At 39.7% G+C, this 26,243-nt stretch overlaps 3 protein-coding genes across 3 annotated transcripts in view; 1 reads left to right on the plus strand and 2 right to left on the minus strand.

Annotated features, from left to right (window-relative positions):
- Nucleotides 1-9,378, minus strand: part of LOC134680467 (uncharacterized protein K02A2.6-like) — a 303,959-nt gene extending 294,581 nt beyond the window's left edge. Inside the window, exon 1 of the mRNA XM_063539599.1 lies at nucleotides 5,017-9,378. Within this exon, the coding sequence (XP_063395669.1) occupies nucleotides 5,059-9,258 (4,200 nt within the window). The 5' untranslated portion in view covers nucleotides 9,259-9,378 and the 3' untranslated portion in view covers nucleotides 5,017-5,058. The remainder of the gene's footprint in view (nucleotides 1-5,016) is intronic.
- On the minus strand, nucleotides 4-13,975 carry LOC134663364 (PIH1 domain-containing protein 1-like). Its single transcript, XM_063519730.1, has 5 exons — nucleotides 13,808-13,975; nucleotides 13,654-13,735; nucleotides 12,995-13,572; nucleotides 12,600-12,743; nucleotides 4-133 (listed from the first exon to the last, which is right to left on the minus strand). Exons 1-5 carry the CDS (start codon nucleotides 13,874-13,876, stop codon nucleotides 101-103), a joined length of 906 nt encoding a protein of 301 aa, XP_063375800.1. The 5' UTR covers nucleotides 13,877-13,975; the 3' UTR covers nucleotides 4-100.
- Nucleotides 13,976-14,906: 931 nt separating this feature from the next.
- LOC134665881 (ell-associated factor Eaf) lies at nucleotides 14,907-25,979 on the plus strand. Its single transcript, XM_063523309.1, has 9 exons — nucleotides 14,907-15,200; nucleotides 16,188-16,318; nucleotides 17,083-17,175; nucleotides 17,652-17,790; nucleotides 19,252-19,370; nucleotides 21,276-21,393; nucleotides 22,112-22,412; nucleotides 22,785-22,884; nucleotides 23,293-25,979. Exons 2-9 carry the CDS (start codon nucleotides 16,222-16,224, stop codon nucleotides 23,370-23,372), a joined length of 1,047 nt encoding a protein of 348 aa, XP_063379379.1. The 5' UTR covers nucleotides 14,907-15,200; nucleotides 16,188-16,221; the 3' UTR covers nucleotides 23,373-25,979.
- Nucleotides 25,980-26,243: the final 264 nt, after the last annotated feature.

Below are 26,243 nucleotides of genomic sequence, written 5' to 3' on the forward strand. Positions count from 1 at the left end.
AACTTATTGAAATTATGAATTTTTATTGATATATTTTCTCATATTTATAATTATAATAATAACATTCTAGTAGTCCTTTTTCAAGACACAGATATTTATTTTAATGGATAATCGGCATTTTCACAAACAGCATCTGAAAATAAAATGTTTCTTAATATTAAAATTTTAGAAAATCACAGGTATCTTATTCATACTAATATTATAAAAGTGAATGTTTGATAATTTAGATGTCTGTCCTTCCTCACACCTGAACCGATTTCAATCAATTTTGACACAATTAGTTTATAACTGTTGGAAACGACGGGTGACCCTAGGGCTGGCTCATTCCTAGGCCAAAGAATAGGCATAGCTATTCAGCGTGGGAATGTAGCCAGCCTTATGGGCACACTTCCGCAGGGGACAGATCTGGGGGATCTAAGGTAGGTGGGTAAGTTTTATTTATTTATTTTATTAGTTTTAGTTTTAATTTATTTAGTCTATACTTAATTTTAATAATAGTTTGTATAAGTTTTGTTATTAAATATTTATCATCCGTTTATAACTTGAACAGGACACTTTCTATCATACAGCATAAAATCAGGTTTTAGGAGATGTCCAGAGGAATATAAGAAATGTAACCAAGGCAACAAGTGACAAGAAAAACTCCTTACTCTGATTTCACCCAACAACAGTACTGTTATCTAACCCAGGTTAACCTTTTTACGCACTGTAGACTGATATGATATAAGTCATACAAGATTGGTTGATATAATTTTGCAGCAGTCTGATAATTAAGAGCGCTCTTACAAGAAAAGTCGAAATAATGCAAAATTGATGATACTAGTCGACGAAATTCAGGACTTTGTGCTCATTATTAGAAACAATGAGTACTTGTTCCAGTAAAAGCGTCTTCTTATCTTTTTAAATATCGTTGTAAATATTAGAAAAAGGACTTATTAAATTAGTAATGAATTTTTTTCTGATGGTCGTTTCCGAAAAACCCCGTGAAGCACTGAACGGCAAGCTCTTATTTGGAAATGTTGAGAAGTTTACTCTGCTAAACCTGGCTATTTTGTATTACTAATACCCTGTACTTTAGGCATATCAAACGATATTTTTCCTACATACCTTTGAGAAAGAGAAAATCAAAGTAAAACAAACTCAATTTTCTCTCCGAAACAAGTGTCAATTTCTACGAAAATCTACTTAATATCGAAGTCATTTTCATACTCAAGCAATCTGCAACGTTTGCTTATACTGTTGGTATACATTAGTGTTTATGAAATTCTACTATAATTTTTTGGCAATTTTTTGAAAACTACTCTATATTACCGATGACGCGCGCTCGCCAGCTCAGTGCCGCGGCAGAGCTTGTACAGGCAGGACGTGTGTCGGTCGGCTCCGCACATTTTCAACGGCGACGACGAGGTTTTTTATCATTGTGTGCGGCGGGCGCCGTGTAAAACGCTATACTGTGTGCGTGTAAACCGCAACGAGAGACTTTGATCCTAGCACTGTTTTTATAGTATTATAATTTATAATGGTACAGTTTAATAAACTACCGGACAGGATTAAAAATATTTGAAACGACCTGACATTCTATATGTATTTATTTGACTCAAGATAGTACTCAGGGTCTGATGATGGAGCCGGAAGGTGGTCACCGGTACCAATCTACCATGCAACTAAACCACTTCGTGTTTAGGCTCGTTTTATTCATCTCAACAAGATCTTTGACACAAGATAGTACTCAGGGTCTGATGATGGAGCCGGAAGGTGGTCACCGGTACCAATCAACCATGCAACTAAACCACTTCGTGTTTGGGCTCGTTTGATTCGTCTCAACAAGATCTTTGACACAAGATAGTACTCAGGGTCTGATGATGGAGCCGGAAGGTGGTCACCGGTACCAATCAACCATGCAACTAAACCACTTCGTGTTTAGGCTCGTTTTATTTGTCTTAGCAAGATCTTTGACACAAAATAGTACTCAGGGTCTGATGATGGAGCCGGAAGGTGGTCACCGGTACCAATCAACCATGCAATTAAACCACTTCGTGTTTGGGCTCGTTTGATTCGGCTCAACAAGATCTTTGACTTAAGATAGTACTCAGGGTCTGATGATGGAGCCGGAAGGTGGTCACCAGTACCAATCAACCATGCAACTAAACCACTTCGTGTTAAGGCTCGTTTTATTCGTCTCAACAAGATCTTTGACACAAGATAGTACTCAGGGTCTGATGATGGAGCCGGAATGTGGCCACCGGTACTAATCAACCATGCAACTAAACCATTTCGTGTTTGGGCTCGTTTGATTCGTCTCAACAAGAACTTTGACACAAGATAGTACTCAGGGTCTGATGATGGAGCTGGAAGGTGGTCACCGGTACCAATCAACCATGCAACTAAACCACTTCGTGTTTGGGCACGTTTGATTCGTCTCAACAAGATCTTTGACACAAGATAGTACTCAGGGTCTGATGATGGTCACCAGTACCAATCAACCATGCAACTAAACCACTTCGTGTTTAGGCTCGTTTTATTCGTCTTAGCAAGATCTTTGACACAAAATAGTACTCAGGGTCTGATGATGGAGCCGGAAGGTGGTCACCGGTACCAATCAACCATGCAATTAAACCACTTCGTGTTTGGGCTCGTTTGATTCGGCTCAACAAGATCTTTGACTTAAGATAGTTCTCAGGGTCTGATGATGGAGCCGGAAGGTGGTCACCAGTACCAATCAACCATGCAACTAAACCACTTCGTGTTTAGGCTCGTTTTATTCGTCTCAACAAGATCTTTGACTTAAGATAGTACTCAGGGTCTGATGATGGAGCCGGAAGGTGGTCACCAGTACCAATCAACCATGCAACTAAACCACTTCGTGTTTAGGCTCGTTTTATTCGTCTCAACAAGATCTTTGACACAAGGTAGTACTCAGGGTCTGATGATGGAGCCGGAATGTGGTCACCGGTACTAATCAACCATGCAACTAAACCATTTCGTGTTTGGGCTCGTTTGATTCGTTTCAACAAGATCTTTGACACAAGATAGTATCAGGGTCTGATGATGGAGCTGGAAGGTGGTCACCGGTACCAATCAACCATGCAACTAAACCACTTCGTGTTTGGGCACGTTTGATTCAGCTCAACAAGATCTTTGACTTAAGATAGTACTCAGGGTCTGATGATGGAGCCGGAAGGTGGTCACCGGTACCAATCAACCATGCAACTAAACCACTTCGTGTTTAGGCTCGTTTTATTCGTCTTAACAAGATCTTTGACACAAAATAGTACTCAGGGTCTGATGATGGAGCCGGAAGGTGGTCACCGGTACCAATCAACCGTGCAACGAAACCACTTCGTGTTTGGGCTCGTTTGATTCGGCTCAACAAGATCTTTGACTTAAGATGGTATTCAGGGTCTGACGATGGAGCCGGAAGGTGGTCACCAGTACCAATCAACCATGCAACTAAACCACTTCGTGTTTAGGCTCGTTTTATTAGTCTCAACAAGATCTTTGACACAAGATAGTACTCAGGGTCTGATGATGGAGCTGGAAGGTGGTCACCGGTACCAATCAACCATGCAACTAAACCACTTCGTGTTTAGGCTCGTTTTATTCGTCTCAACAAGATCTTTGACACAAGATAGTACTCAGGGTCTGATGATGGAGCCGGAAGGTGGTCACCGGTACCAATCAACCGTGCAACGAAACCACTTCGTGTTCAGGCTCGTTTTATTCGTCTCAACAAGATCTTGACACAAGATAGTACTAAGGGTCTGATGATGGAGCCAGAAGGTGGTCACCGGTACCAATCAACCATGCAACTAAACCACTTCGTGTTTGTGCTCGTTTGATTAGTCTCAACAAGATCTTTGACACTGAAGATACACAAGGTTTGATTATGGAGCTGAAAGGTGGCCACGGGTACCAGTCTATCATGTAACTGAACCACTTCGTGTTTAAGCACGTTTTATTCATCTCAACAAGATCTTTGACACAAGATAGTACTCAGGATCTGATGATGGAGCTCGAAGGTAGCGACGGGTACCTGTCTATCATGCAGTGTTGGCATCAATCTGAACTAAATCAATCCGGATTGATCAATCGAATTGACGCGTCAATCCGAATTGATCAATCCGAATTGATCAATTCGAATTGATTTAATTCTGATTGACGCGTCAATCCGATTGAATCAATTGGAATTAACGCATCAATCCTCAATTCGGATTAAATCTAGTCTCTCAATCTAGATTAACCTAGGGTCCCTTTCCCTTCCCTAAGATTAGTTTTCAAAGGTGTCCTTTTTAGGGACTTACTTACTGGACTTAAAGTCGATGTCTGAGGTTCCCAGAGGTTCGAAAACATGTTCCTGATGTCAGTATTGACTGATGTCCCTTTTAGGGAAATTTTTCGAAATTGGCCAATTACGTTCGTAATCGATGTCGACCATAGGTCGCGAAAAATGTTTCTGACGTCAGTATTGAAGGATGTCCCTTCCATTTTGGGACATTTTTTTTAATTGATCGTTGGCACTTTAAAACGATATCTGAGATTTCCAAAGGTTCCGTAACATGTTTCCAACGGCAATACAGACGAAGTTTCCTGTTTTTTCTGGACATTTATGGGACATTTCTTCCAATTAACCGATTGCGTTCAAAATCGATATCTGAGGTGCCCAAAGGTTTCGAAACATGTTTCTGACGGCAATACCGAGAAATAACCTTTTTTTAGCAGGGTGGCGTAATGGGGTAAGTAATATAAGACATAAGAACTTATACTATAATATTCCTATTATATACGCTCATATTGTATAAGTTTGTTTTGTATACCGTTCAAGGTGTATAACGAACGTTAGATATAACATCAAAATATCTATTTTTGTTAATGATAGATACGTGGGGGTGAGACAAGTGAAACAACTGCTTGCTGTTAGCGTACTGACGTGTATTCGTAAGTTAGCGCGGTGAGTGTGTGCGTGAGCACACATACATATGCAACATTCCTCCCCTTAGCTTACATACACGTCTAAACCTTAACTAAGAATAACAAAAGATTACAACTAAGTACTTATTGCTAAAAGAATGGTTTGTAATTAATCTTGGGTCGATTGCGCTTTGTTCGAGGAGTGGTAGGCACGGAACCGTTATCGGCTGGGACGTCAGAGTCTCGAGTATCGGGTTCAGTAACCGGACCAGGCAGGGCCTCCAGGAATTCGTCATCTTCTTCGGACTGACCTCCAGGCATGGACCCCTGTGGCGTGCTGATTGGTTCGGGAGGCTCTGATGATGCAGGGTGTGGATCTAGAACCACTGTCCGTTCTCCTTCCTCCCCCGTGCTAGGCTGCAGTTCCTCGCTCGGCGTAGGCGGGCGGGGCGATGATGTGTCATCGTCCCGGAATTCTATGTCTTCATCCCAATAACTAGGGTAAGCGCAATCGTGCCCTTTATCTAACACAATTTGGTTTTTGTGCTTTTTAAATGTTTTTAAAGTTATATTGTCTTTTACTATATAAACAACTTTACCAACTTTTTTGACAATTGTGCCTCGGCACCACTTAAATTTACCATTTGCCTCAAAGGCCTTAAATAATACCAAATCTCCTCGAGAGAAACATTGCCCCTTACGGAACATTGAAGGTTTATTCTGCAAACACTGATTTTTTCGTACTGTATCAGCGAGCGCCGGGGATGAGGGTGACGGTATTATAGGGTTAATTAAATCTAACCGAGTCCTTAACTTCCGTCCATATACCAACTGAGCAGGCGAAACCCCCGTTGTAGTGTGTACAGAATTTCTGTAATCAAATAAGTATTTTAATAGTCGTTTCCACGAATCCTGTACCCCATTGCCACTCAGTAAACTGGTTTTAATGCCCTTTTTAATTATTTTAACGTAGGATTCCGCCTGTCCGTTGCTAGCCGGGTTATATGCCGGTGATGTAACATGTGAAATGCCGTTTAACATACAAAAAGCCTCAAACTCGCGCGACGTGAACGACGTACCATTGTCGGTTACCAATATATGTGGAATTCCAAACCGTGACATGAATTCACAAATTTTTTCTATAGTCGCTAAAGATGAAATAGTGGTTTTCATATTATATACTTCTACCCATTTAGTATATGCATCTACTATTACTAAATATGAGCTTCCGTTAATAGGTCCTAAAAAATCACAGTGTATCCTGTGGAACGCGCACGGCGGGTACTCCCATTGCGCGAGCGGCGCACGCGCGGGGGAGGGGCGTTGTTGAATACATATGGTGCACGCACTTATCAACCTTTCTAATGCCGCGTCTACTCCCGGAAACCAAAACCTAGACCGAACTTCAGCTTTTGTTTTTACAATGCCTAAATGGGATTGGTGCACTTCCGCTAAAATTATATTTTGTAATTTCGCTGGAACAACCACTTTGTGACCTCTCATGACGCAACCGTTTTCATAAGAAAGCTGTAACCGACATAAATAATAAGGTTTCAGGGCCTCGTCTGATACCTTTTTAGGCCAACCGTTTAAAATGAAATGGACCACTTTTTGCAAAACAGTATCCCTCTCCGTCTGCTCGCGCAACTCGGTTACTGTCACCGGTAAATTACCATCCACAACAAAATTAATGTACGAGGCTCGATCGGGAATATCAGTTGTGGCGTTTGCGCTGCGCGTGGCCGCCCCCCGCGACCCCGCCGGGCCGGGAAGACAGGCTCGAGATAAGAAATCTGCATTGTTATCCGCGCTTCGTACATATTCGATTTTATAATTGTAACCGCTTAAAAACATTGCATAACGTTGAAGCCTGTTTGCTGACACTTCCGGTATGCCACGGTAGGGCCCAAAAATCGACAACAAGGGCTTGTGATCCGTACGAAGGGTGAACGGTATCGCCCTGCCATATAAGTACTGGTGGTACCTGCGTATCCCGAATATAATGCTAGTAGCTTCTTTTTGAAGCTGTGAGTAACGCTTCTCCGCAGCATTAAGGGTGCGCGATGCGAACGAAATAGGCCGCTCGGTACCATCAGACTCAATTTGGGATAAAATGGCACCTAAGCCACAAGGTCCAGCATCAACTGTCAGCACTATGTCGGCCGCAGGGTTAAAATGCGCCAACACTTGTTCAGATGCTAAACATTGTTTAATAGCCACAAATGCTTTATCATGCTCTTGTGTCCAGCACCATTTTACCCCTTTTTTTAACAAGTCATATAACGGACTCAGTATGGCCGACGCATTCGGCACGAAACTCCTATAGTAATTTACTAATCCTAAAAAAGATTGTAACTGTTTTTCATTTTGCGGTACAGGAGCGTCTACCATGGCTTTGACTTTAAGCGGTGATTTATGTAAGCCATGCTTGTCTATCACGTATCCTAAGTAATTTACTTCATCTTTAAAAAATTCGCACTTCTCTTTTTGTAACGTGAGGCCGGCGTCTTGTAACCTTTTAAGTACCTCGTTCAGCCTGGTTAGGTGCTGCTCAGTGTTTTCGCCCGTGACGAGCACGTCATCGAGTAGGCACAGCGTGCCCGGGACCCCCGCCAGGACCCCCTCCATGGCGCGCTGGAACACGGCGGGCGCCGATGAGAGTCCGAAAACCATGCGAGTATACCTAAACAACCCGCGATGAGTATTTACACAAGTTATTTCCTGCGACTTTTCATCTAACTCAAACTGGTTATACGCATTAGATAAGTCTAATTTCGTAAACTGTTTCCCGCCATATAACTTTGCAAAAAGTTCAGATACAGTAGGTAAGGGGTACTGGTCAACCACCAGCTGTTTGTTTACGCCCGTCGAATAATCAGCACAAATCCTTATCGCCCCATTACGTTTTAACACCGGCACAATGGGTGACGCATACTGCGAGTGATCGACCGGTTTTAAAACTCCTAATGATAATAATCGATCTATTTCCTTATCGACCTTGTCCCGTAGGGCGAATGCTATTGGTCTCGCGCGAATAAACACTGGTTTAGCGTTGTCTTTTAACTGTAAACTGACTTTATATTTATTAAATCGTCCTAATTCATCTGAAAATACCGATGCGTAACGTTTTTCCAATTCTTTTAATGTATAGCCAGTTTCATGGTCTTGGCCACAATAACGAACCGGTGAAATTACCGCGAGCTCTAAATTGAAACGCGAAGTAAAATCACGACCTAGGACATCCGCGCCTGCCTTTCGCACAACATAAACTTTAAGTGAATGAGTTTGGTTTGCGTAAGTGACGGGTAGGCGCACTGCCCCCAGACATGGAATATTATCACCAGTAAATGTGATTAGCCGAGTCTTAGTAGCTAACAATGGTACATCGCTAAAATGTTTTTTGTAAGTATTTACATGCAACGCAGATACGGCTGCCCCGGTATCTATTTCAAGATTTATTGGACGGTTTAACATTAAAACGGTTTCAATCATCGGTTCCCCTTTATTTGAACGGATGTTAAAAACTTTATAGCACTCACCGTCATCGTCATCGCCCTCATCCACAGCGTTCACTGCCATGAAATTTACATTTTTACACATCTTTTTCAGATGCCCTGTAGAATTGCACTTTTTACACTTGGATTTCGCGAAACGACACTGCAATGTTTTGTGATTATAGTAACCGCACACTTGACACTGCTCTTTTTTACCGTTACCGCCGCCGCTACTCCCGGGCGTACGTCCTCGCGGTCGCGTTTGTTCCACCTTGAACAGCTGATCCTGGGATGTTTGTACCGTTTCTGAGGCCGCTGCCCCCGCGCGCGCACACCGTACACTTTCGGCCACCTCCACGGCCTTGGCGAGAGTGAGCACCGTAAGGTCCCGCGCAAAGAGCTTCTCCTTCTCCGGCCCGGATAACATTCCCATGACGAACTTGTCGCGAAGAGATTCTTCCACATTGGTAAAACCACAGTGCGCCGATAACCCGCGCAACCGTGCCGCCCATTGTGGAAATGTCTCCCCCGACTGCTGCGTAGCCGCGTAAAATTTGTATCGTTCGCCGAATCCACAGCGTTTCGGAGTGAAGTGGCCGTCCAGCAGCTTGACGATATCTTCGTATGGCACGGTCTGCAGCTCCTTCGGTAACGCAAGGTCCGCCGCGAGCTTGTACGTGCCGTCACTGAGTGCGCTAAGGAGGATCGCTCGTCTCTTTTGTCCCCCGGCATCTTTGGTGTCGTCGATATCGTTCGCGATGAACCACTGCGCAATACGTCCTTTGTACGTCTCCCAAGACTGGGTAGTGTGGTCGAACGAAGACAATAAGCCGAAAGTACTCGTAGCACCAGACATTTTCCGTTATTTTAACTTTTTTGCTATGTGGGTAGTCGTCGCCAGTGATAGATACGTGGGGGTGAGACAAGTGAAACAACTGCTTGCTGTTAGCGTACTGACGTGTATTCGTAAGTTAGCGCGGTGAGTGTGTGCGTGAGCACACATACATATGCAACAGTTAAGTATAACGTTATTTAAGTATAATATCATTGTATATAACGATCATTATGTATAACGTTCATAATACCTCAGATTTATAATGTATATTACTCAATACATATAACACCAAAATGCATAATGCTCGTATAGAATAACCTAACCTAACCTACTTTTCTGGCAGCAGTTTGTTTTCTGTAGGGGTCGCAGTTGTACTCGTAACCTAACCTAACCTACTTTTCTGGCAGCAGTGTTTTCTGTAGGGGTCGCAGTTCTAACCTAACCTACTTTTCTGGCAGCAGTTTGTTTTCTGTACGGGTCGCAGTTCTAACCTAACCTACTTTTCTGGCAGTAGTTTGTTTTCTGTAGGGGTCGCAGTTCTAACTTAAGCTAACCTACTTTTCTGGCAGCAGTTTGTTTTCTGTAGGGGTCGCAGTTCTAACCTAACCTACTTTTCTGGCAGCAGTTTGTTTTCTGTAGGGGTCGCAGTTGTACTCGTAACCTAACCTAACCTACTTTTCTGGCAGCAGTGTTTTCTGTAAGGGTCGCAGTTCTAACCTAACCTAACCTACTTTTCTGGCAGCATTTTGTTTTCTGTACGGGTCGCGGTTCTAACCTAATCTAACCTACTTTTCTGGCAGCAGTTCGTTTTCTGTAGGGGTCGCAGTTCTAACCTAAGTTAACCTACTTTTCTGGCAACAGCTTGTTTTGTATACGCATACGCTATTATATTTTATAATCATTATACTAAAAGATAGTATATACTATGAACGATATACGTTATGTATGTTATATAAACTGAATTTATAGTATTTGAGTGTTATATAAAAAAATCATTATACAAAATGAGTATTATGTTAAATGACCGTTATTCTTAATAAAAATATTGATTTTGATGTTATAGCAAGCGTTCATTATATCTTGTGAACGTTATTAGAATGAAATTATATATTATGTAGTTATATCTCGTGGGACGCACCCGGCGTAATGCAGGTAGTAAAGTAAGTACGCGGCTAAAGTGTAGAATCTAAATATTGCCGTTGAAACCATATTTTGCACCTCGGATATCGATTTTGAATGCAATCAGTCACTTTCAAAAAATGTCCCAAAACAGGACACCTTTCAATATTGCAGTTGAAAAAATGTTTAGAAACCTCTGTTTACCTCGGATATCGATTTTAAATGCAATCGGGTAATTTCTAGAAATGTCCCAAAAAAGGACATCTCACAATATTTCCCTCGGAAACAAGTTTCGAAACCTTTGGGCACCTCAGATATCGATTTTGAACGCTATCGGTTAATTTCAAGGAAAGTCCCGAAAATGTTCCAAAAAGGACATCCTTCATATAGCCGTCGGAAACATGTTTGGGAACCTTTGGTAAACTCAGACACCGCTTTTGATCGCATTTGGTCAGTTTCACAAAAATGGCCTAAATAAAAAGGACATGCAAAGTAATCGTCAATCCGAATTGACGATTGAGGATTGACCGATCAATTCGAATTAACGATTAGTAATCGTCAATCTTCAATCAGTAGATTTAGAATTAGTTTCGTCAATCGTCAATTCGAATTGATCGGTCAATTCTCAATCGTCAATCGTCAATTCGAATTATTTTTTTGCCAATACTGCTATCATGTAACTGAACCACTTCATGTTTGGGCTCGTTTGATTCGTCTCAACAAGACCTTGGACACAAGTTAGTACTCAGGGTCTGATGATGGAGCTGGACTGTGGCCACGGGTACCAGTCTACCATGTAACTGAACCACTTCGTGTTTGGGCTCGTTTGATTCGTCGCAACAAGATCTTTGACACAAGATACTACTCAGGGTCTGATGATGGAGCTCGAAGGTGGCGACGTGTACCAGTCTATCACATAACTGAACCACTTCGTGTTTGGGCTTCGTGTTTGGTTTATCACCTAGTGTCAAAGATCTTGTAGAGACGAATCAAACGAGCCTAAACACGAAGTGGTTTAGTTGCATGGTTGATTGGTACCGGTGACCACCTTCCAGCTCCATCATCAGACTCTGAGTATCACCTAGTGTCAAAGATCTTGTTGAGACTAGTCAAACGAGCCTAAACATGAAGTGGTTTAGTTGCATGGTTGATTGGTACTGGTAACCAACTTCCAGCTCCATCATCAGACTCTGAGTATCACCTAGTGTCAAAGATCTTGTTGAGATGAATAAAACGAGCCTAAACACGATGTGGTTTAGTTGTATGGTTGATTGGTAATGGTGACCACCTTCCAGCTCCATCATCAGACCCTGAGTACTGTCTTGTGTCAAAGATCTTGTTGAGACGAATCAAACGAGCCCAAACACGAAATTGTTTAGTTACATGAGAGACTGGTACCCGTGGCCACCTTCCAGCTCCATCATCAGACCCTGTGTGTCTTCAGTGTCAAAGATCTTGTTGAGACCAATCAAACGAGCCCAAACACGAAGTGGTTTAGTTACATGATAGACTGGTACCCGTGGCCACCTTCCAGCTCCATCATCAGACCCTGTGTATCTTCAGTTTCTTGTAACTTGTTTCTTGTAAATAAGCGAGTACCTATAATCGAGTAATATACGTTCATAAGTACGAGTATGGGGCTATTCATAAATTACGTCGTTTCAAATGGGAGGAGGAGGGGGGGGGGGTCTGGACATCGGATGATGGTAGCATGACGTAGGAGGAAACAGAGTCATCCGAAGCATGATTTTTGGATGATTTGAGGGATGGGGGGGGTCAAAAATAGATGACGTAATTTATGAACAGCCCCTATGTACATTTGCACTGCATTTATTATTTTCGTACTTATCAAATAACAGTTTTAGGACTTTATAAGTTAAGTACAGTTAGTGTTGTTATGGTTGATTTCAATATGCTTCGCGAAGGATCAAGAATGTTTAATCCATCATTGTAGTGCAAGTGTGGTAGAAGGGATCGGAATACTGAGCTCGCACGGCCTGCCGCAGCGCGTAAAATACCTAAACTCGCTCAACCCCGAAATGTAATAGCACTCTTAAGACAAAACTTTGTATAACTTTATACCGCTGGTGCCCAATGAAAAATTCTACATGTCCTATGGCGGTTAAAAGGAAATTTGTTATCTGAATAAGTTTAAAAAATTGTTGTCTAGTAACTGAATGGCATGTTCTTATGTGGCCAGTCGTAATTTACCCAACTTTACCAGAATTGTTCAGAGGACTTACATCATTATTCCTGTTGAGTGTGGCATCAATGACATCATGGTCGACACTGCAAGGCAGGAAGAAGTCCACTTGATGATACACTCCCTTGGAGTCCAGAACCAGCCGATCTTCTCCCACTTCTAGATTCAAGTCCTTCAACTCCACCTGCAAATTATTCATGTTTATTTATGTGTTAAATAATTCAATGTTTTAAAAAATATTACATTTTAGACAGAGGCCTTTTTTTAACAATCAGTTTCAACCACCAATGGATGTTAACCATTTAATTATCAAGCTAAACAAAAAATATTTAAGTTTAGAATTAATGTTGACAAATCAAAATTTATTCATTAATTTTTATTTTTTATTGTATTGCATTTCAGTTACTTGATTAGATGTTTTGAAACTTTACTCACTGATGAAGGTATCTTAAACTCTGCTAGCAAGTACTCAATCTGACCGGTCGGCGGTTCTCTTCTTAGCCTGTAAACTATTTCTTTCTTAACCTCTGGAATCTCGGTCACCTTACGGTTTGGTTTCTCACTAATTTCCTCAATGAGAGGTTTCACTGTCTCCTCACAATGCTTCACATCTCTTACTTGTATTCTATGAGACTGCAGTGTACCTATAGATTTTCTATTCTTTAATACAGTGAATTTCTGCATCTCAATTTCAAACTGATACTTATCTTGAAGACCCTCAAACACAACAGTGAGGAAAAATGTCTGGAATAAATCATCTTTCTCTATCTTTTTAAAGAATTCTGGATTTATAGCAACGTCATAGACAGTCGCTGGGGCACCGGATCTGTCTGGCTCAGTTCGCCCCTCACCAATGCTCATGGGCACCCTATAAGATGAAGGGTCCTCAGAACTGAGAATTTGCATTAGCTCATCATTTGTAATATCCCGGGGAGACGGAATAGCTTCCGTAAGACAGATGTTCACAAACACTTTTTTGTTGTCTGGCTTTGTAAAAGTTTTAACACAGAATCCTGAAAACGTTAAGTTCCTTGTATTATGTGATAGTAAGTCTTTTCATTCTAAAAGGTAATTTAAATCAATGCCCTATTTACCTGGCCTTGGCTTCACGATTTTCGCTGGCACATGGTCTACAGAAGCCAAAAGTCTACTGAACTCCTCTTCAACAGGATTTTCCTGAAAAGAAATAAACAATAATTAGTTACCTACCTCAAATAAAATCAAAAAATATTTGCAGCTATGTTTCACCTTTACAATTCTCATATTATTCTCCATTATGGTAGGGTCCACATCTAAAGTTATGGAATTTTTAGACATTTTGTTTTTCTATTGTTCCTATGGAAACAAGATTATTCGCAATAACAAAATGAAATGAAACAACGAAATTTTTGCAAGTACCGAATGAATACCGACTTCAGTGACAGTGACAGTATAAGTTGAAGCAACGACACTGACAGACATGGCATATCACTTTTTTTTTGGCCGGGCATATCACTTTATGTGGCGATTATAGAATTGCCTCAAACAGTTTAAATTAAACGACAAGAGAATAAAAAAAGCAAGTGAAAACAAATCTTTTGACACATATTCTCTTACTTCCAAGGCCCCTACGTTTATTGTCCTATTTGACGGCGCAGCAACTAGTATCATTTCTCTCTCCTCGCTCTTTTAAAATGCCATTTGTCAAAAAAGGACAACCATACTGCTGACAAGGTGAACTTCAAATCAAGTGTTGCCTTTTTTGATGCATCCAGGCTGTGTATGTGTGCGTTAAAGCGTATATGTGTGCTCTTTTAGGGATGTGAAAAGTCGATTTTAATCATGCTATATATCGATAAACGCTACACAGCGGAACGAAATAGCTATTAATTGAAGCTTCAATATCTTCGTTAAACATATACATAATTGAAATGCTAATGAATAATAAATATATTAGAATATAATAAAATATTTCAATTATTGCGGAACACATATCTTAGTAGGTATTTATGTATTTTAATTAAATATCTGAACTTTCCCTTGGTTCCCTGCTGGGGCGTGACGATAAAATTGTGATCTGATAACCACAATAAAGAATAAAAGCGTTTTTGTTCATTTTAGATATCGTCAAACCTTTGAAGTAAAATTAAAATTGTAAGAAATGTCGATAGTTTATCGATATGACTTTATCGACATGGCTACAGCAAGGTGGTGTTAAATTGTTAATCGTACACTAAACAAAAGTGGCAACAGTGACAGCTCGCTGAGACACCGTCTATATATATATTATGTCTATGCTTACTTCCCTCTAAATGTACCAATACTGCCAATCAAATCTTTGAAAGCCCTTAAGCGAATACTCGTCATTGGCTACAATCGTTGGATAAAAGGAGACATTTTCGGAGATTCAAGGTGAACGGTTAAAATTCTGCGTTAGACATTCGCCAACGAGAACCAACTAACAAGAGCCGTCAAGAAAAGAAAAGAAATAGGTCGAAAGCTTAAGACACAAGTTCATGTTACTAAAAAATACTTAGTTTTAATTCAGTTCCAGCCATATTAGTTGAACGTGTCCAGTTAAATCAACCGTTCATGAGGTATCCTAACGATGACAGCTGTTTTCAAGAGATAGATAACCCATAACCTCGGCGAGCAATCAAAGGTAAGGGTATCAGTATCATTCGTGCTGTCTTCGGATTCGATTGCCATATTTTAACTATTTGAACTTTCCTTTCTGGCTTTTGAGCTCTAATTACATTCTCAAATGTAACTATAGGAAGTACATGTCACTATGCGTTAATTAGTCTATTGAACATATTGTAGAAGATTGATTTTGCGACATGGTAAAAAAAATGAGAAAATATAGTCAGCTGTAGCAGCCCGTGTTGATAACGTGTGCAATTTACCTTAGATACAGACATTTATGTAGGGGCTGCATAGATAAGTGCACCAAGGCACATACATGACCTGAGATTTTTACAATAGAGCTGGGAAAGTCAAACTAGAGAAAGGAGTTTGTTCTGATTGTGTAAGTTTTTGGTTGCCTATAATTTACATTTATTTTAAAAGTCTGATAATTGCACTATTTATCAAATTGCTAATGAAATAAAAAGCCATTAGTTAATTATTTTCTATAACTTGTTAAGTGATTACAGGTCAGAGTATACATATATTTTATAAGTAAGTTTTTTCTCAAACTTACATTGAATTTGTTATCAGATTTAATTGATCTACATGTACATACCTGTAGAATGGAATGTTGAAGAAAATTAATAGTATTGAAGAAACTGAGTATTTTTCCTTAAGTGTATGTCCCATATAATTGATATAATATTCATCTTATAACAAGATCAAGTGTACAGATGTACACTGGTATAAAAAGTAATCCTATTTGTAAATTTAACTTTTCAACTAATGTTAGTCTAGTGAGAGTTGGGTATCTTGACCTATTTAACAAATAACTTTAGGAACTCTAGTTTTAAACATTGGCAAGTCATGTGATGTAACCATAACTTCTAAACTACATGTTCAAGCAATATTTTACCAGCAGGACAAATTACATAGTGTTGCAGTTCAGCTTGGATCAATTGAAATGAAATTCTAAATTTCCATATTATTTCATAATGTATCATAAACTTTTCTGTTACAGTGAAGTTTATATACATGGCATAAAACTGTTAGCCATGGCAGACAAGCACAGCCTGAACTATGATGTGAGAGAGCTGAAGCTAGGAGCCAGCTTCACTAATAACAAGTCTTCTCAGTACCACACCATTAAATGTAAGTATTTAGTACTGGTTTTCAAGAGCTGAGAGTTAGTTATTCATAAATGGGGAGTATTGGTGGTTAACTGACAAAATGTTAGATAAAATAAACATAACATAGATTTTATTCACAATAGCAGTGTTATAGTCTTTTATTATTTCCATTTGTCTAGAACAAAATAAATTAATCTTTTTCAATATTTGATTTATTTTAAATGCCACAAACTTTAAAGATGCTAGGTTAAATGAAGATTTTCGATATATTATGAGTATATTTATAAGAATTGTAAATAAATCCATGATTTGCAAGAGAGAAGTGCTGGGAAATTATATTTAGTGATAAAAAAGAGAAGTGTATGTGTAGGTTTAGATTGGAGATGTTGAGAGAATGAATGAAAGCAGATTACCCAAGAAAAAACAAAAGAAAAATTGGAAGGGCCACTTGGATTACCTACCCAATTTATTCCAAGCAATTTGAAAGAACTCTTAAAATTGTTCCATTTAAGAATACGCAAAGCAGGCATGCATGAAGAATATGAAGATGTTATGGAAGTAAATATTGAAAAAAGTGTAAAGATTGTAGCATGTGGAAATACTTTATTTTTCCGCCCCCACTAGCAAACAGGCCTGATTATAGTAGGAATGTTATGCAATAGACACTCCTGATTTGTATTTTAACATAATTGAAGTTATCACTAATAATGAAGTAGTAAAGTAGTTACATTTCCAAAGCAACTCAATGTATAATGTATATAATTTCAACATGGTTAATAATTGCAGATGACTTCAAACCTGCTTCAGTAGATGTTAACAAAATGGCTACAGTGGATGTAGGCATCAATAACCAAGTGACTGTGACCGTGCCACATTTGGGTAAGCAATAACAATTCAATTATCACCTAGCCTGACGAAATTTTAGTCCTGTGCAAGCCAGTGCAATTATAGACTGAAGATGTAATATCCTCTTCAAGGAAAAAGGATAAAAAATCAATATCATCCATGGGTGTCTCCAAAACAAGTAAAAATTGCTGAACATATCATTGGGGATGAAATTGTTAATGCATAAACTGATCCTATACCATATTATCATTGGCTTATAGGCAAGGGCGTAGCCACGTCGCAAGCTGATGGGCTATGGGGAGGGGGGCCAAAATTTAGTTAGAAATTTTGTTCTGGGGTGGGGGGGGAGCATCCTTGGCGATGCCCATGTTTATAGGATAACCAATGTATGTATTAAGCATTACTTTTTATATTTGTATGTGAATGTGAAAAGAAAAATGTGCTGGAAAGTAGACCTGCAAAAAAAAAGATTTTAGTTATTGTTTATTGATACTTTTTGTGCATTTTAGATGGTGCTGGAGTTCCACAAACTGTATTCAAAGGCAGCCAAAGACCGTACACGAAGGAATGCGTGCTCATCATAGACAGAGTCACCGGGGAGATAACCCTGGAGAAACTCTCTAGCAATATACAGGTTAAGAAGACAAGGTGGGTGTCAAGTTTGTTGGTAACTATTTTTGTAAAGAATAAATACTATATTCTACATTTAATTTTCTTCATAATACTTTTTATATACACGGTGTAACATGAGGAAACCGAATAATTTTAACCACGCATTTCTGAGGTCAAAAGAAGGAAAAAATTTAACACGAGTTTAGGTCAATTTCGCTAAAAAAATATATTTTTTGGTTTGTTTTTTCCATTTTATTAATGTACTTATATGTACATAAAAAAAAATGTTATTGGTAAACTTGTCACTTAAAATTGATGTTTACATTTTTTTTCGTAAAACCTACTTTTTGCAAAGTGTTACTTGTCACTTTTTGACATCTATTGTATCAATAAGGATATTTAGACTACGTCCCATAGCAGCAACATCGCCATCAAAAAGGCGTCTTGCACTATGTAACAATAAAAACATGTTTTTTTTTTTAAATTGGTATTAACTCTGAAACTAGGCGAATTTCAAAAAAGTTTATAGGACATTTTTGTCTCTAAATATGATCAGGAATACGCTGTTGAAATTATTCGGTTTCGTCATACACCGTGTATGTATATATTACATATATTTTATAAATCCGTCCCATTTGCAAATTAAGCTTACTTAACCGATTCGGGGCTGATGAGACACCTGCCGTGTCATCAATGTTTTTTACGTGTGGCGTATGACACGGGAGGAGTGTCATCATATTCTATGGAGCATAGCATGGCTGCCGTGTCATGAAATGATTGCTCCGCGCCACAGCCGAGTTTTCGAAAATGGAACACGCAACGAATCGGTTAATAGACATTAGAAAACATTCTATATGTGTCAGTCAATAAAGTTAACTGATTCATTATACACAGCAGTACATAGCAATCTCGAAATGTTTTGACACTGAATCAGTTTATAAACAAACACCTTCAACATCTTACCTACCGACGTAAGAGTGGTATTTTCCATCTGTCCAATTTCTTAGTTTAATGTGTATTTTGTCTCACATTTTGCTTAATTAGAGAGTGAGACGCTTATTGGACAGATGGAATACCACCCTGATACACAGAAAAAACATGTAAACTCCAATTGTTAGAAAGAGAAGTTTAACCGGGTATGAGGGTTTACATCTATTGAGGAATCTGCACCATGATTATTATTAGCTAATGTCCTGTAGCTCGAAAAAAATCGTAATTTACTATTTTAATTCGGTTCCCATTCCCGCTGTGTCGGAAATCCCTTTTGAACGCCAAACGGCACATCCATTTGCCGTGCTGACGCCACGGGGGTAAAATTTAGTTTTGTGAATAAATAATGGCAACCTAAAAGTGGGGTGATTTTCAGTACATTTTCATCAAAAAACGATCAACGTCAAATGCCGTCTTTGGTGTCGTCACGATTCGGCGTTGACGTCAATTGCCGTCTGTGGCGTACAAAAGGTTAAATGTTGACATGTTGAATTGTTTATGGTGCAGACAAGAGTCGGCGCAGAAGCCGCGGCCGCTGACACCGGTGACCAGCGAGCTCACCAACACCACGCAGCGCTCCACGAGCCGCACGCGCGTCGCCACAAACCGCCGCACACATAACACGGGTACGAATGCCATAATAGGGTATTTGACTGTATTTAAATAGTAGATTGTACAACAAGGGCATAAAGTGACCCATTTTTACCCGAGGCAATTTATTGGTCTGAGCGAAAAATAGTAGACGAGGGTAAAAATGGACATTTATGCCCTTGTTATACACACTGCTTTTCACTTCGATTGCGAGGAAAATAAAACATATTTTTCACGGCAATTTACACCACGAAATTGTCGTAAAGCGAAAGAACATAATACATAACCAATTCCCGCCAACTAACATTTAATTTTTTTTTTTAATTTTCAACATGTGATCAGAGTTTCAGACGCTTGGTTTTCTGCCAAGTCAAACATTTCGGAGCATTTTTGAACGATAATCGACTCCTATTTTATGTGATTTACTAAATTTAATGACAAAAATACGGATTTCTAATAAATTGTGGCAAAAATAAAATAATATAACAAGTTTTGTCATCTACACAATTTTATTGCTCAGTAAAATTGTGCAATATGTTTTAACTGTTTGGCTGTTGAGACCGATTACCTTAGTCTTATAAGAAAATGTTACTTTTATGCTCTAGAGCATGAAATGCGATTTTATGTCGTCTATGCACGACATAAAGGTGCACTTTTTGAGCATGAGAAGTGAAAATAAATTATTTTACACCATGCAAGAAATAAAGCACTAGAAGATTAATAGAGAAAAGTAGACAGCATTTATTTTTAGACTCAGTGTCTATATATTTTAAAACCCGTGTAAAACAATACAGAGGAGGTAATTTGACTGTGACGTCACATCGTCACATGCTAGGGTTTTGTATAAATTCCAAAGTAGCTAAACGTTTTGTTTGACAGTTCTAAAAAGGAAACTAATTAGAGTTGTAGTCAAATACCCTATTCAGTTTGTTATCAGACAAAAGTCGCGCAAAAGGTGCAGATATACGCTAACACAGAACGGATCTAATAGATGGGTTAAAAACTTTCGGGAAAATCGGCCCTTTTTTAAAGACTCATCATACAAATTTTAAGAAGACTATTAGGCACTGGTCCCACCGCAAGCTAGTAAGCTATGAGCTATCGGCTACAAACACGAACAAAAGATAAGCACTCCCGTGTAAATAAAAGAGACACGGCGATATTTATAGCTCACCGCTGGGCGAGTAACTATAAATATCGCCGTGTCTCTTTTATTTACACGGGAGTGCTTATCTTTTGTTCGTGTTTGTAGCCGATAGCTCATAGCTTACTAGCTCGCGGTGGGACCAGTGCCTTAGGTACGCATGATAAGTAATTTTTTCGTCTAGTATTCTGTGCCTTATTTACAACAATTGACTTATGAAAGTGATGAATCACTGACTAACGCAATTGAATTATTAGGTCAAATGTTTAAAACGGCGGCCACTTCCGATTCTGGCTTGTGTACTGTAATTAATTCCATTCATAAATTGGGTATGCACTTTTGTAGCTGTGTATTTGTATCAGACCTGTCATATACTCACATGTTGTTGATTTTTATATGAGTTTTACCTTTTGAAACTTTAGATTTCAAGTGCAATCGGACCATGCACAAAAAAAATCCATAAAAAGGCCTATGGCGACGTTGATAAATGTTTTTTTTTGGGAATTAGTAAGTATTTATGATGATATTGATGATATAAACTACACAACTGTGATGAGATGCCTAATTACTTATAGGTATATTGTAATTCTATGTAGTCATCATCACTATTTTAATGAACCTGGTTCTTATTCTTATCGGTGGAATAATCGCCATTCACTTCTCTCTCCCACTGTTTTGTGCTCCTAATGCGTCACTACGATGACTTTCTCTTTAGCATGGTCCAAAAACTAGCGTCTCGGTCTTCCTCTCCTTATATTGTGTAATAAATAAGTCTAAATCATGTGTGGTATTTCAGCGGCGCCGGCGCCGGGCGGCCAGGCGGCTCGCTACGGCGGCGCGGGCGCGCAGAAGACGCCGCCCAACATGGTGCGCTCGCCGCAGCGCGTCAAGACCTCCCCCCCGCAGGCCGCGCCGTGAGTACCTACCTATTACAATCTACAAGACACTACATACCTATAATAGTTATCTAATATTTAGAATATTCGTTTTTGTTACATGATTTTTCAGCTGCGTAGTTCGATATTTCCTAGTCCGGTAATCTTGCGTTTTAGTATATTTAAAGGAAGAACTTGAAAAGGGGTTATGTTTTTGGTTTGTGGTACAATACAATAGGTAACCTATTGGGACGTTAGTTTCACAAGCATTCGTCGTTGGATAGGTTGGTCGGGTCGAAAATAATTAACCGCTCGTACTAATTCTATTTCTACCTTGATTAATAATAATAATAGGCTTTTATCATCTGTGTCAGATGTTTTAAGCGGCATCCTGATTACGACGCTTGCGTTCGTGGCTGTAAAGCCCTATACGAGAGAGGATCTCTCAGCCACACACTTGATAAGCCCACAAAAAAAAATACATTCTCTGGTACATAGACTAGGAATCCTCTAGACCGAGTTTAGAGCATTTATTTCATGCAACCGATGATGTCAAAAATGCGGGGGTGCGCGGGGCGAGGTGAGCGAAGTCCTGTGCCGTGATCGGTCCGTTCAAAGACACGGACGTTACACAAAGACACTTTCGACTCGAACATGGAGTAAAATTACCGTATGCGGGGCAGAGGGGGTAGCGCGACTATGCTAAGTCTGGAGGACGTTTCGTCTGTGCTCTGGTAACCCTTGTGTAAATTTCCAGATGGTCGGGCGGCGGCAACAGCACGCTGGCCTCGCTGCCTATGATCGGGCTCGACGAGCTGGCGGGCCCCGCGCCGGCGCCGGCGCCGGCGCCCGCGCCCGCGCACAACGGCTACAGCGCGCACGCGCCGGCGCTCCCGCCCGCGCCCGCGCCCGCGCCCGCGCTGAACGGCTACGCGGCGCACGACGCCCACCCGCGCGCCCCCGCCGAGCCGCGCCCCGAGCCCCGCCCCGAGCCGCGCGAGCCCCGCGTCGAGCACCGCGCGCCCGAACACAGGCCGCCCAACCCGCAGATCAATGTCGTGAGTACTTTCACAACCACCACAGACGCCGACCGAGTCCGATTGTCTATTGAACGCTTTACATTCGGATGCGTCTCGCCTCTGAGTATGCTCTTTCTTTATAAACTGCCGAACGTAAAAACTTTCCGCTTTACTTTAAAGAAAATGTAAGAAAAAAACTCATTTTACCAGTTTAAAAAAAAAAACAGTTGTACGCGTCACTCGTCAAGCGATACGTTTTAATCCGTCTTCCTGTCGATGCCATAAAATCATCTCATTCATCTCACCCCTGGCTCGCGCGACGTCATATATATGACGTATACATATGTATGCACCTCGAACGTGTCCATATAAGTTTAATAAAAAATCAAACCAATTTGAATACTTCCACAGCACCCGCCCGCGGACGACAGCTCGTCGTCGTCGTCGAGCGACAGCGACTCGGACAGCGGCAGCGACAGCGACGACGACTCCGCGCCGCCGCCCGCCAACGGTTAGTCTCTCCTATATTTGTTGTGTTAATACTCCCACAGCCCGCGGATGACAGCTGTAATCCAACACCCTGCTTGTGTCTTCGAAATTCAAAAATTAAATTCTCGCTTCTTTTTGAAAACCAACTTCTCTCTTGTTACGTAATATTTTTTTTGCTATATTGACCAATTCTTACTAAATATAGTTGCTTAGCTGCGTGACAACTGACCCTATTCCGAATCTGAACTATAGTTTCCTTTAGGGCTCATTTAGACGATGCGAGAACTCGCATGCGAGTTTCATTACATTGCGGGTTTTGATCGGTCTGTTGAATTGGACATAACCAACAGTCCGCAATGTAACTAAAACCGCATGCGAGTTCGCTCGCCGTTTAAATTAGCCCTAAATGACAATAATGTACGTTTTCCAGCAGGTCCAGGTCCCACGCTGCCCAGCGAGCTGCTCAACGACGATCTCTGCCTCTCGGAATCCGGCAGCGACTCCGACTGACCTCACGGAAACGCTTTTCCTTTCACATTCGCTACGGACACGCCGAGGCGGCAAGCGTGATGTTTGCTGCGTAAGTTATCTTAGGCTGGCACTTCACTACGCCTTATATGCCCGAGTTTGTTGTTGCATCTCTTTCCTTATTGTAAAAAACATAAGAGATGCAGAGTATTTGCGCACATAAGGCGAAGTGAATTGCCAGCATTAGGCTTGAGGTAAATGGCAAGTGTCAAGTGTGTTGTTGACTGTTCTGATTTTCACATAAGGTTAAATTTGCCTAACTTTTAAACAAGGTTTTCTGATCTACTACCTCGGCCTAGGTATCAGTAATAGAATCGAAGTTACGCTACAGCGCCTACAGCGGCTATTAGGTTCTTATGACTAATTTTATTGTTTAAAAGTTCGAAGGCACCTAATTAGTAATTTTCGATGCGGTGGGATTGTTATGTTAATTGAATGTTTTTGCCGTATTTATTGCATTTCTTGCGGAAAATGAATTGATATACTTATTGACGTTTTCGTCCAAAAGTTTGGCATTTTAATGATGACGGTTGTGTGCAGTTCTGAATATAAATGCGTATCACTTTTTTATTTAAATAATAATTCGTTCTATTCGTTCATTGTTAGTAACCATACAATCAGTTTAAATGCCTTGACGCTTGCCATGATTTCGGCACTTGCCTGCATTTGCCATATACGCGGCTATCATTATTACATTGATGCAAATTCGTACGTCGCTCCGGTGTATCAGCGTGACAGCGCTATGCGCGTATATAGCAATGTCTCGCTCACACATCGTATCGCATCTCTATTACGCGCGATATTTGGCCGGTGCCCTTCTAAGTGCCACTCTTAAATAGTAAGTAACGGTACATAATCTGAATAAGTTGATTAATATTAGTCATTTTAGCAAATCACAACTAATATCAGTTATGTATTCGTGACGTAACAGATAAAAAAATGTGCCTCAAGTTTATACAGATACTTATATTTTATGCCAATATTGTAATACATTTACATAGAATACGCCAAGATTGTTTATACTTTATAGTAATAATGTTATATCTTAACATTACGTTTTATTTATAATATTATTTTTAATGGAATTGCAATAATATATTTTGTGTACAGCTAGATGAAGGAATATTGGAGGTATTACGTAATACAAATCGATTTTATTATTATTTAAAGGTGAATTTGAACATTCATTGGGGTCCATGGCAGAATTCGATCTCAGTACTAACCGGGTTAGTCTTGGAATATGCCACAAGGTAGAGCGTTTTCACAAAATAGCATTTTGCAGCATGCAACCAGCATTTTGAACAGTTCCTCTTGAGTTGTCATGAGTCATGGCCTGTTAAAATATTTAGTTTAATTGATCATGGCACAGTCTCCAGAGATTAACAGGGCTGAGCATATACATATACAAGCCTGTATTCATCTGGACAATTTATAGTTTTATTCGATATCAACATCAAAAGTTGGATAGGACGTCTCTCATTCGTGTGGTTCTTACGTGTTCAAACTGTCCTTTACTAAACTAAATTCATACTAATATATCCTGTCTATTATTATCTACTTAATTCCTATTCGCGCTGATCCCAGAGCAATGCAATATTATTGCAATCAAAGAGCTATAGAATGCAGTTGACGTGTAGTCTAAGAATAAATGGCGCCCTGAATTATGATATCTAAACTAGATGGCGCTGTATGGTATTGTCGAACGTCGACTTTCTAAAAATCAAAGTAAGGAATTATTTGCACTCATAAATACTTATCAGTAAAGAATTATAAATACTCATTAAAATATATGTAGTCCATCTACGATAGCAATATTCGTCATTATTTCTTTAAAAAATGACATCTACGGTGAGACCTCCATACTCTATCACTGTAAAGTCTCAGCAGAATTAGCTTTGTCCATTTCTACTCATACTGAATATATATTCAAATTACATAGTTTGGTTTAGTTAATGGTTCTGTTTAACCTAAGAGGACAAAACATTTCATATTACGAATTTAGATATAAGAATATGGGAATCATGTTTCTGATTGTAAAAGGTTATTGTTTGTTGCGTATGTACTAGCAAAACCTGAAATTGTGTGCCTTCAGAGAATTTGGTTGCTAGTGAAGTGTGTTGCCACATATAGTTTTATAAGTGTTAAGAAATAAGGCCCGCAATTCGGTGGAACAAGTTTTGAATAATCATATTAAACTACATACTTTTAAAAGTAATAAAATTCTCAATCTGTGAAAGATAAATAACTAAATCTTTATATTTTGACCTTGTTAGTATAAACAGTGTTTGTATATTATGGTTTAAATTATACATATTTACATGCGGATAAAACAACTGCGTAGCAGACATTGATCTTGTGAATAATCAATATAATAATCATCCTCGAAAAGTTGATATATTTTAGGTTTTAGTTAAAAATTGTTTGCTCAATTTTAGGTTTTGCCGAATATTTTATTTATATTATACACGTGTCAAAGTTATATGTGCTTCCAAGCCACGTCATAGTACACTAACTTTTGTAAATAGTTACAGTACAATAACAATAATTGGACTATAACATCTTTTTTAATAAATAAAATAATGTTTTGAATCGTTTTCGTTTCATTTAGTTTTCTCTGTACTACCCTGTATTATGTATTAACGAATACCTGTATTACATTACGAGACAAATCTCACGACATCTCACCAGGGGAAGAGGAGGCTCGAGATCCTCAAAAACGCCTCACGTAATTAATGGACGCCCCCTAACTACTGGCATGGACTACTTGCGCAAGCAGCGTGGGCATGTTACTTATATTATCCGCGCCGCGCCTGTAAGTATACGCGTATGCTTCTTTACAAGGGTTGACTTCCC

The sequence above is a fragment of the Cydia fagiglandana genome, chromosome 1 (assembly GCF_963556715.1).
Source record: "Cydia fagiglandana chromosome 1, ilCydFagi1.1, whole genome shotgun sequence".
Classification (NCBI taxonomy): Eukaryota; Metazoa; Arthropoda; class Insecta; order Lepidoptera; family Tortricidae; genus Cydia; species Cydia fagiglandana.

What these genes read in the sequence shown, in the direction of transcription:
- LOC134665881 (XM_063523309.1), top strand. Translation starts at nt 16,222, where the DNA reads ATGGCAGACAAGCACAGCCTGAACTATGATGTGAGAGAGCTGAAGCTA. An exon ending in TCAGTACCACACCATTAAAT is followed by an intron (nt 16,319 to 17,082) that starts GTAAGTATTTAG and finishes TAATAATTGCAG; the next exon opens with ATGACTTCAAACCTGCTTCA. An exon ending in ATACAGGTTAAGAAGACAAG is followed by an intron (nt 17,791 to 19,251) that starts GTGGGTGTCAAG and finishes TTTATGGTGCAG; the next exon opens with ACAAGAGTCGGCGCAGAAGC.
- LOC134663364 (XM_063519730.1), bottom strand. Translation starts at nt 13,876, where the DNA reads ATGTCTAAAAATTCCATAACTTTAGATGTGGACCCTACCATAATGGAG. An exon ending in ATAATATGAGAATTGTAAAG is followed by an intron (nt 13,736 to 13,807) that starts GTGAAACATAGC and finishes ATTTCTTTTCAG; the next exon opens with GAAAATCCTGTTGAAGAGGA. An exon ending in AATCGTGAAGCCAAGGCCAG is followed by an intron (nt 13,573 to 13,653) that starts GTAAATAGGGCA and finishes TAACGTTTTCAG; the next exon opens with GATTCTGTGTTAAAACTTTT.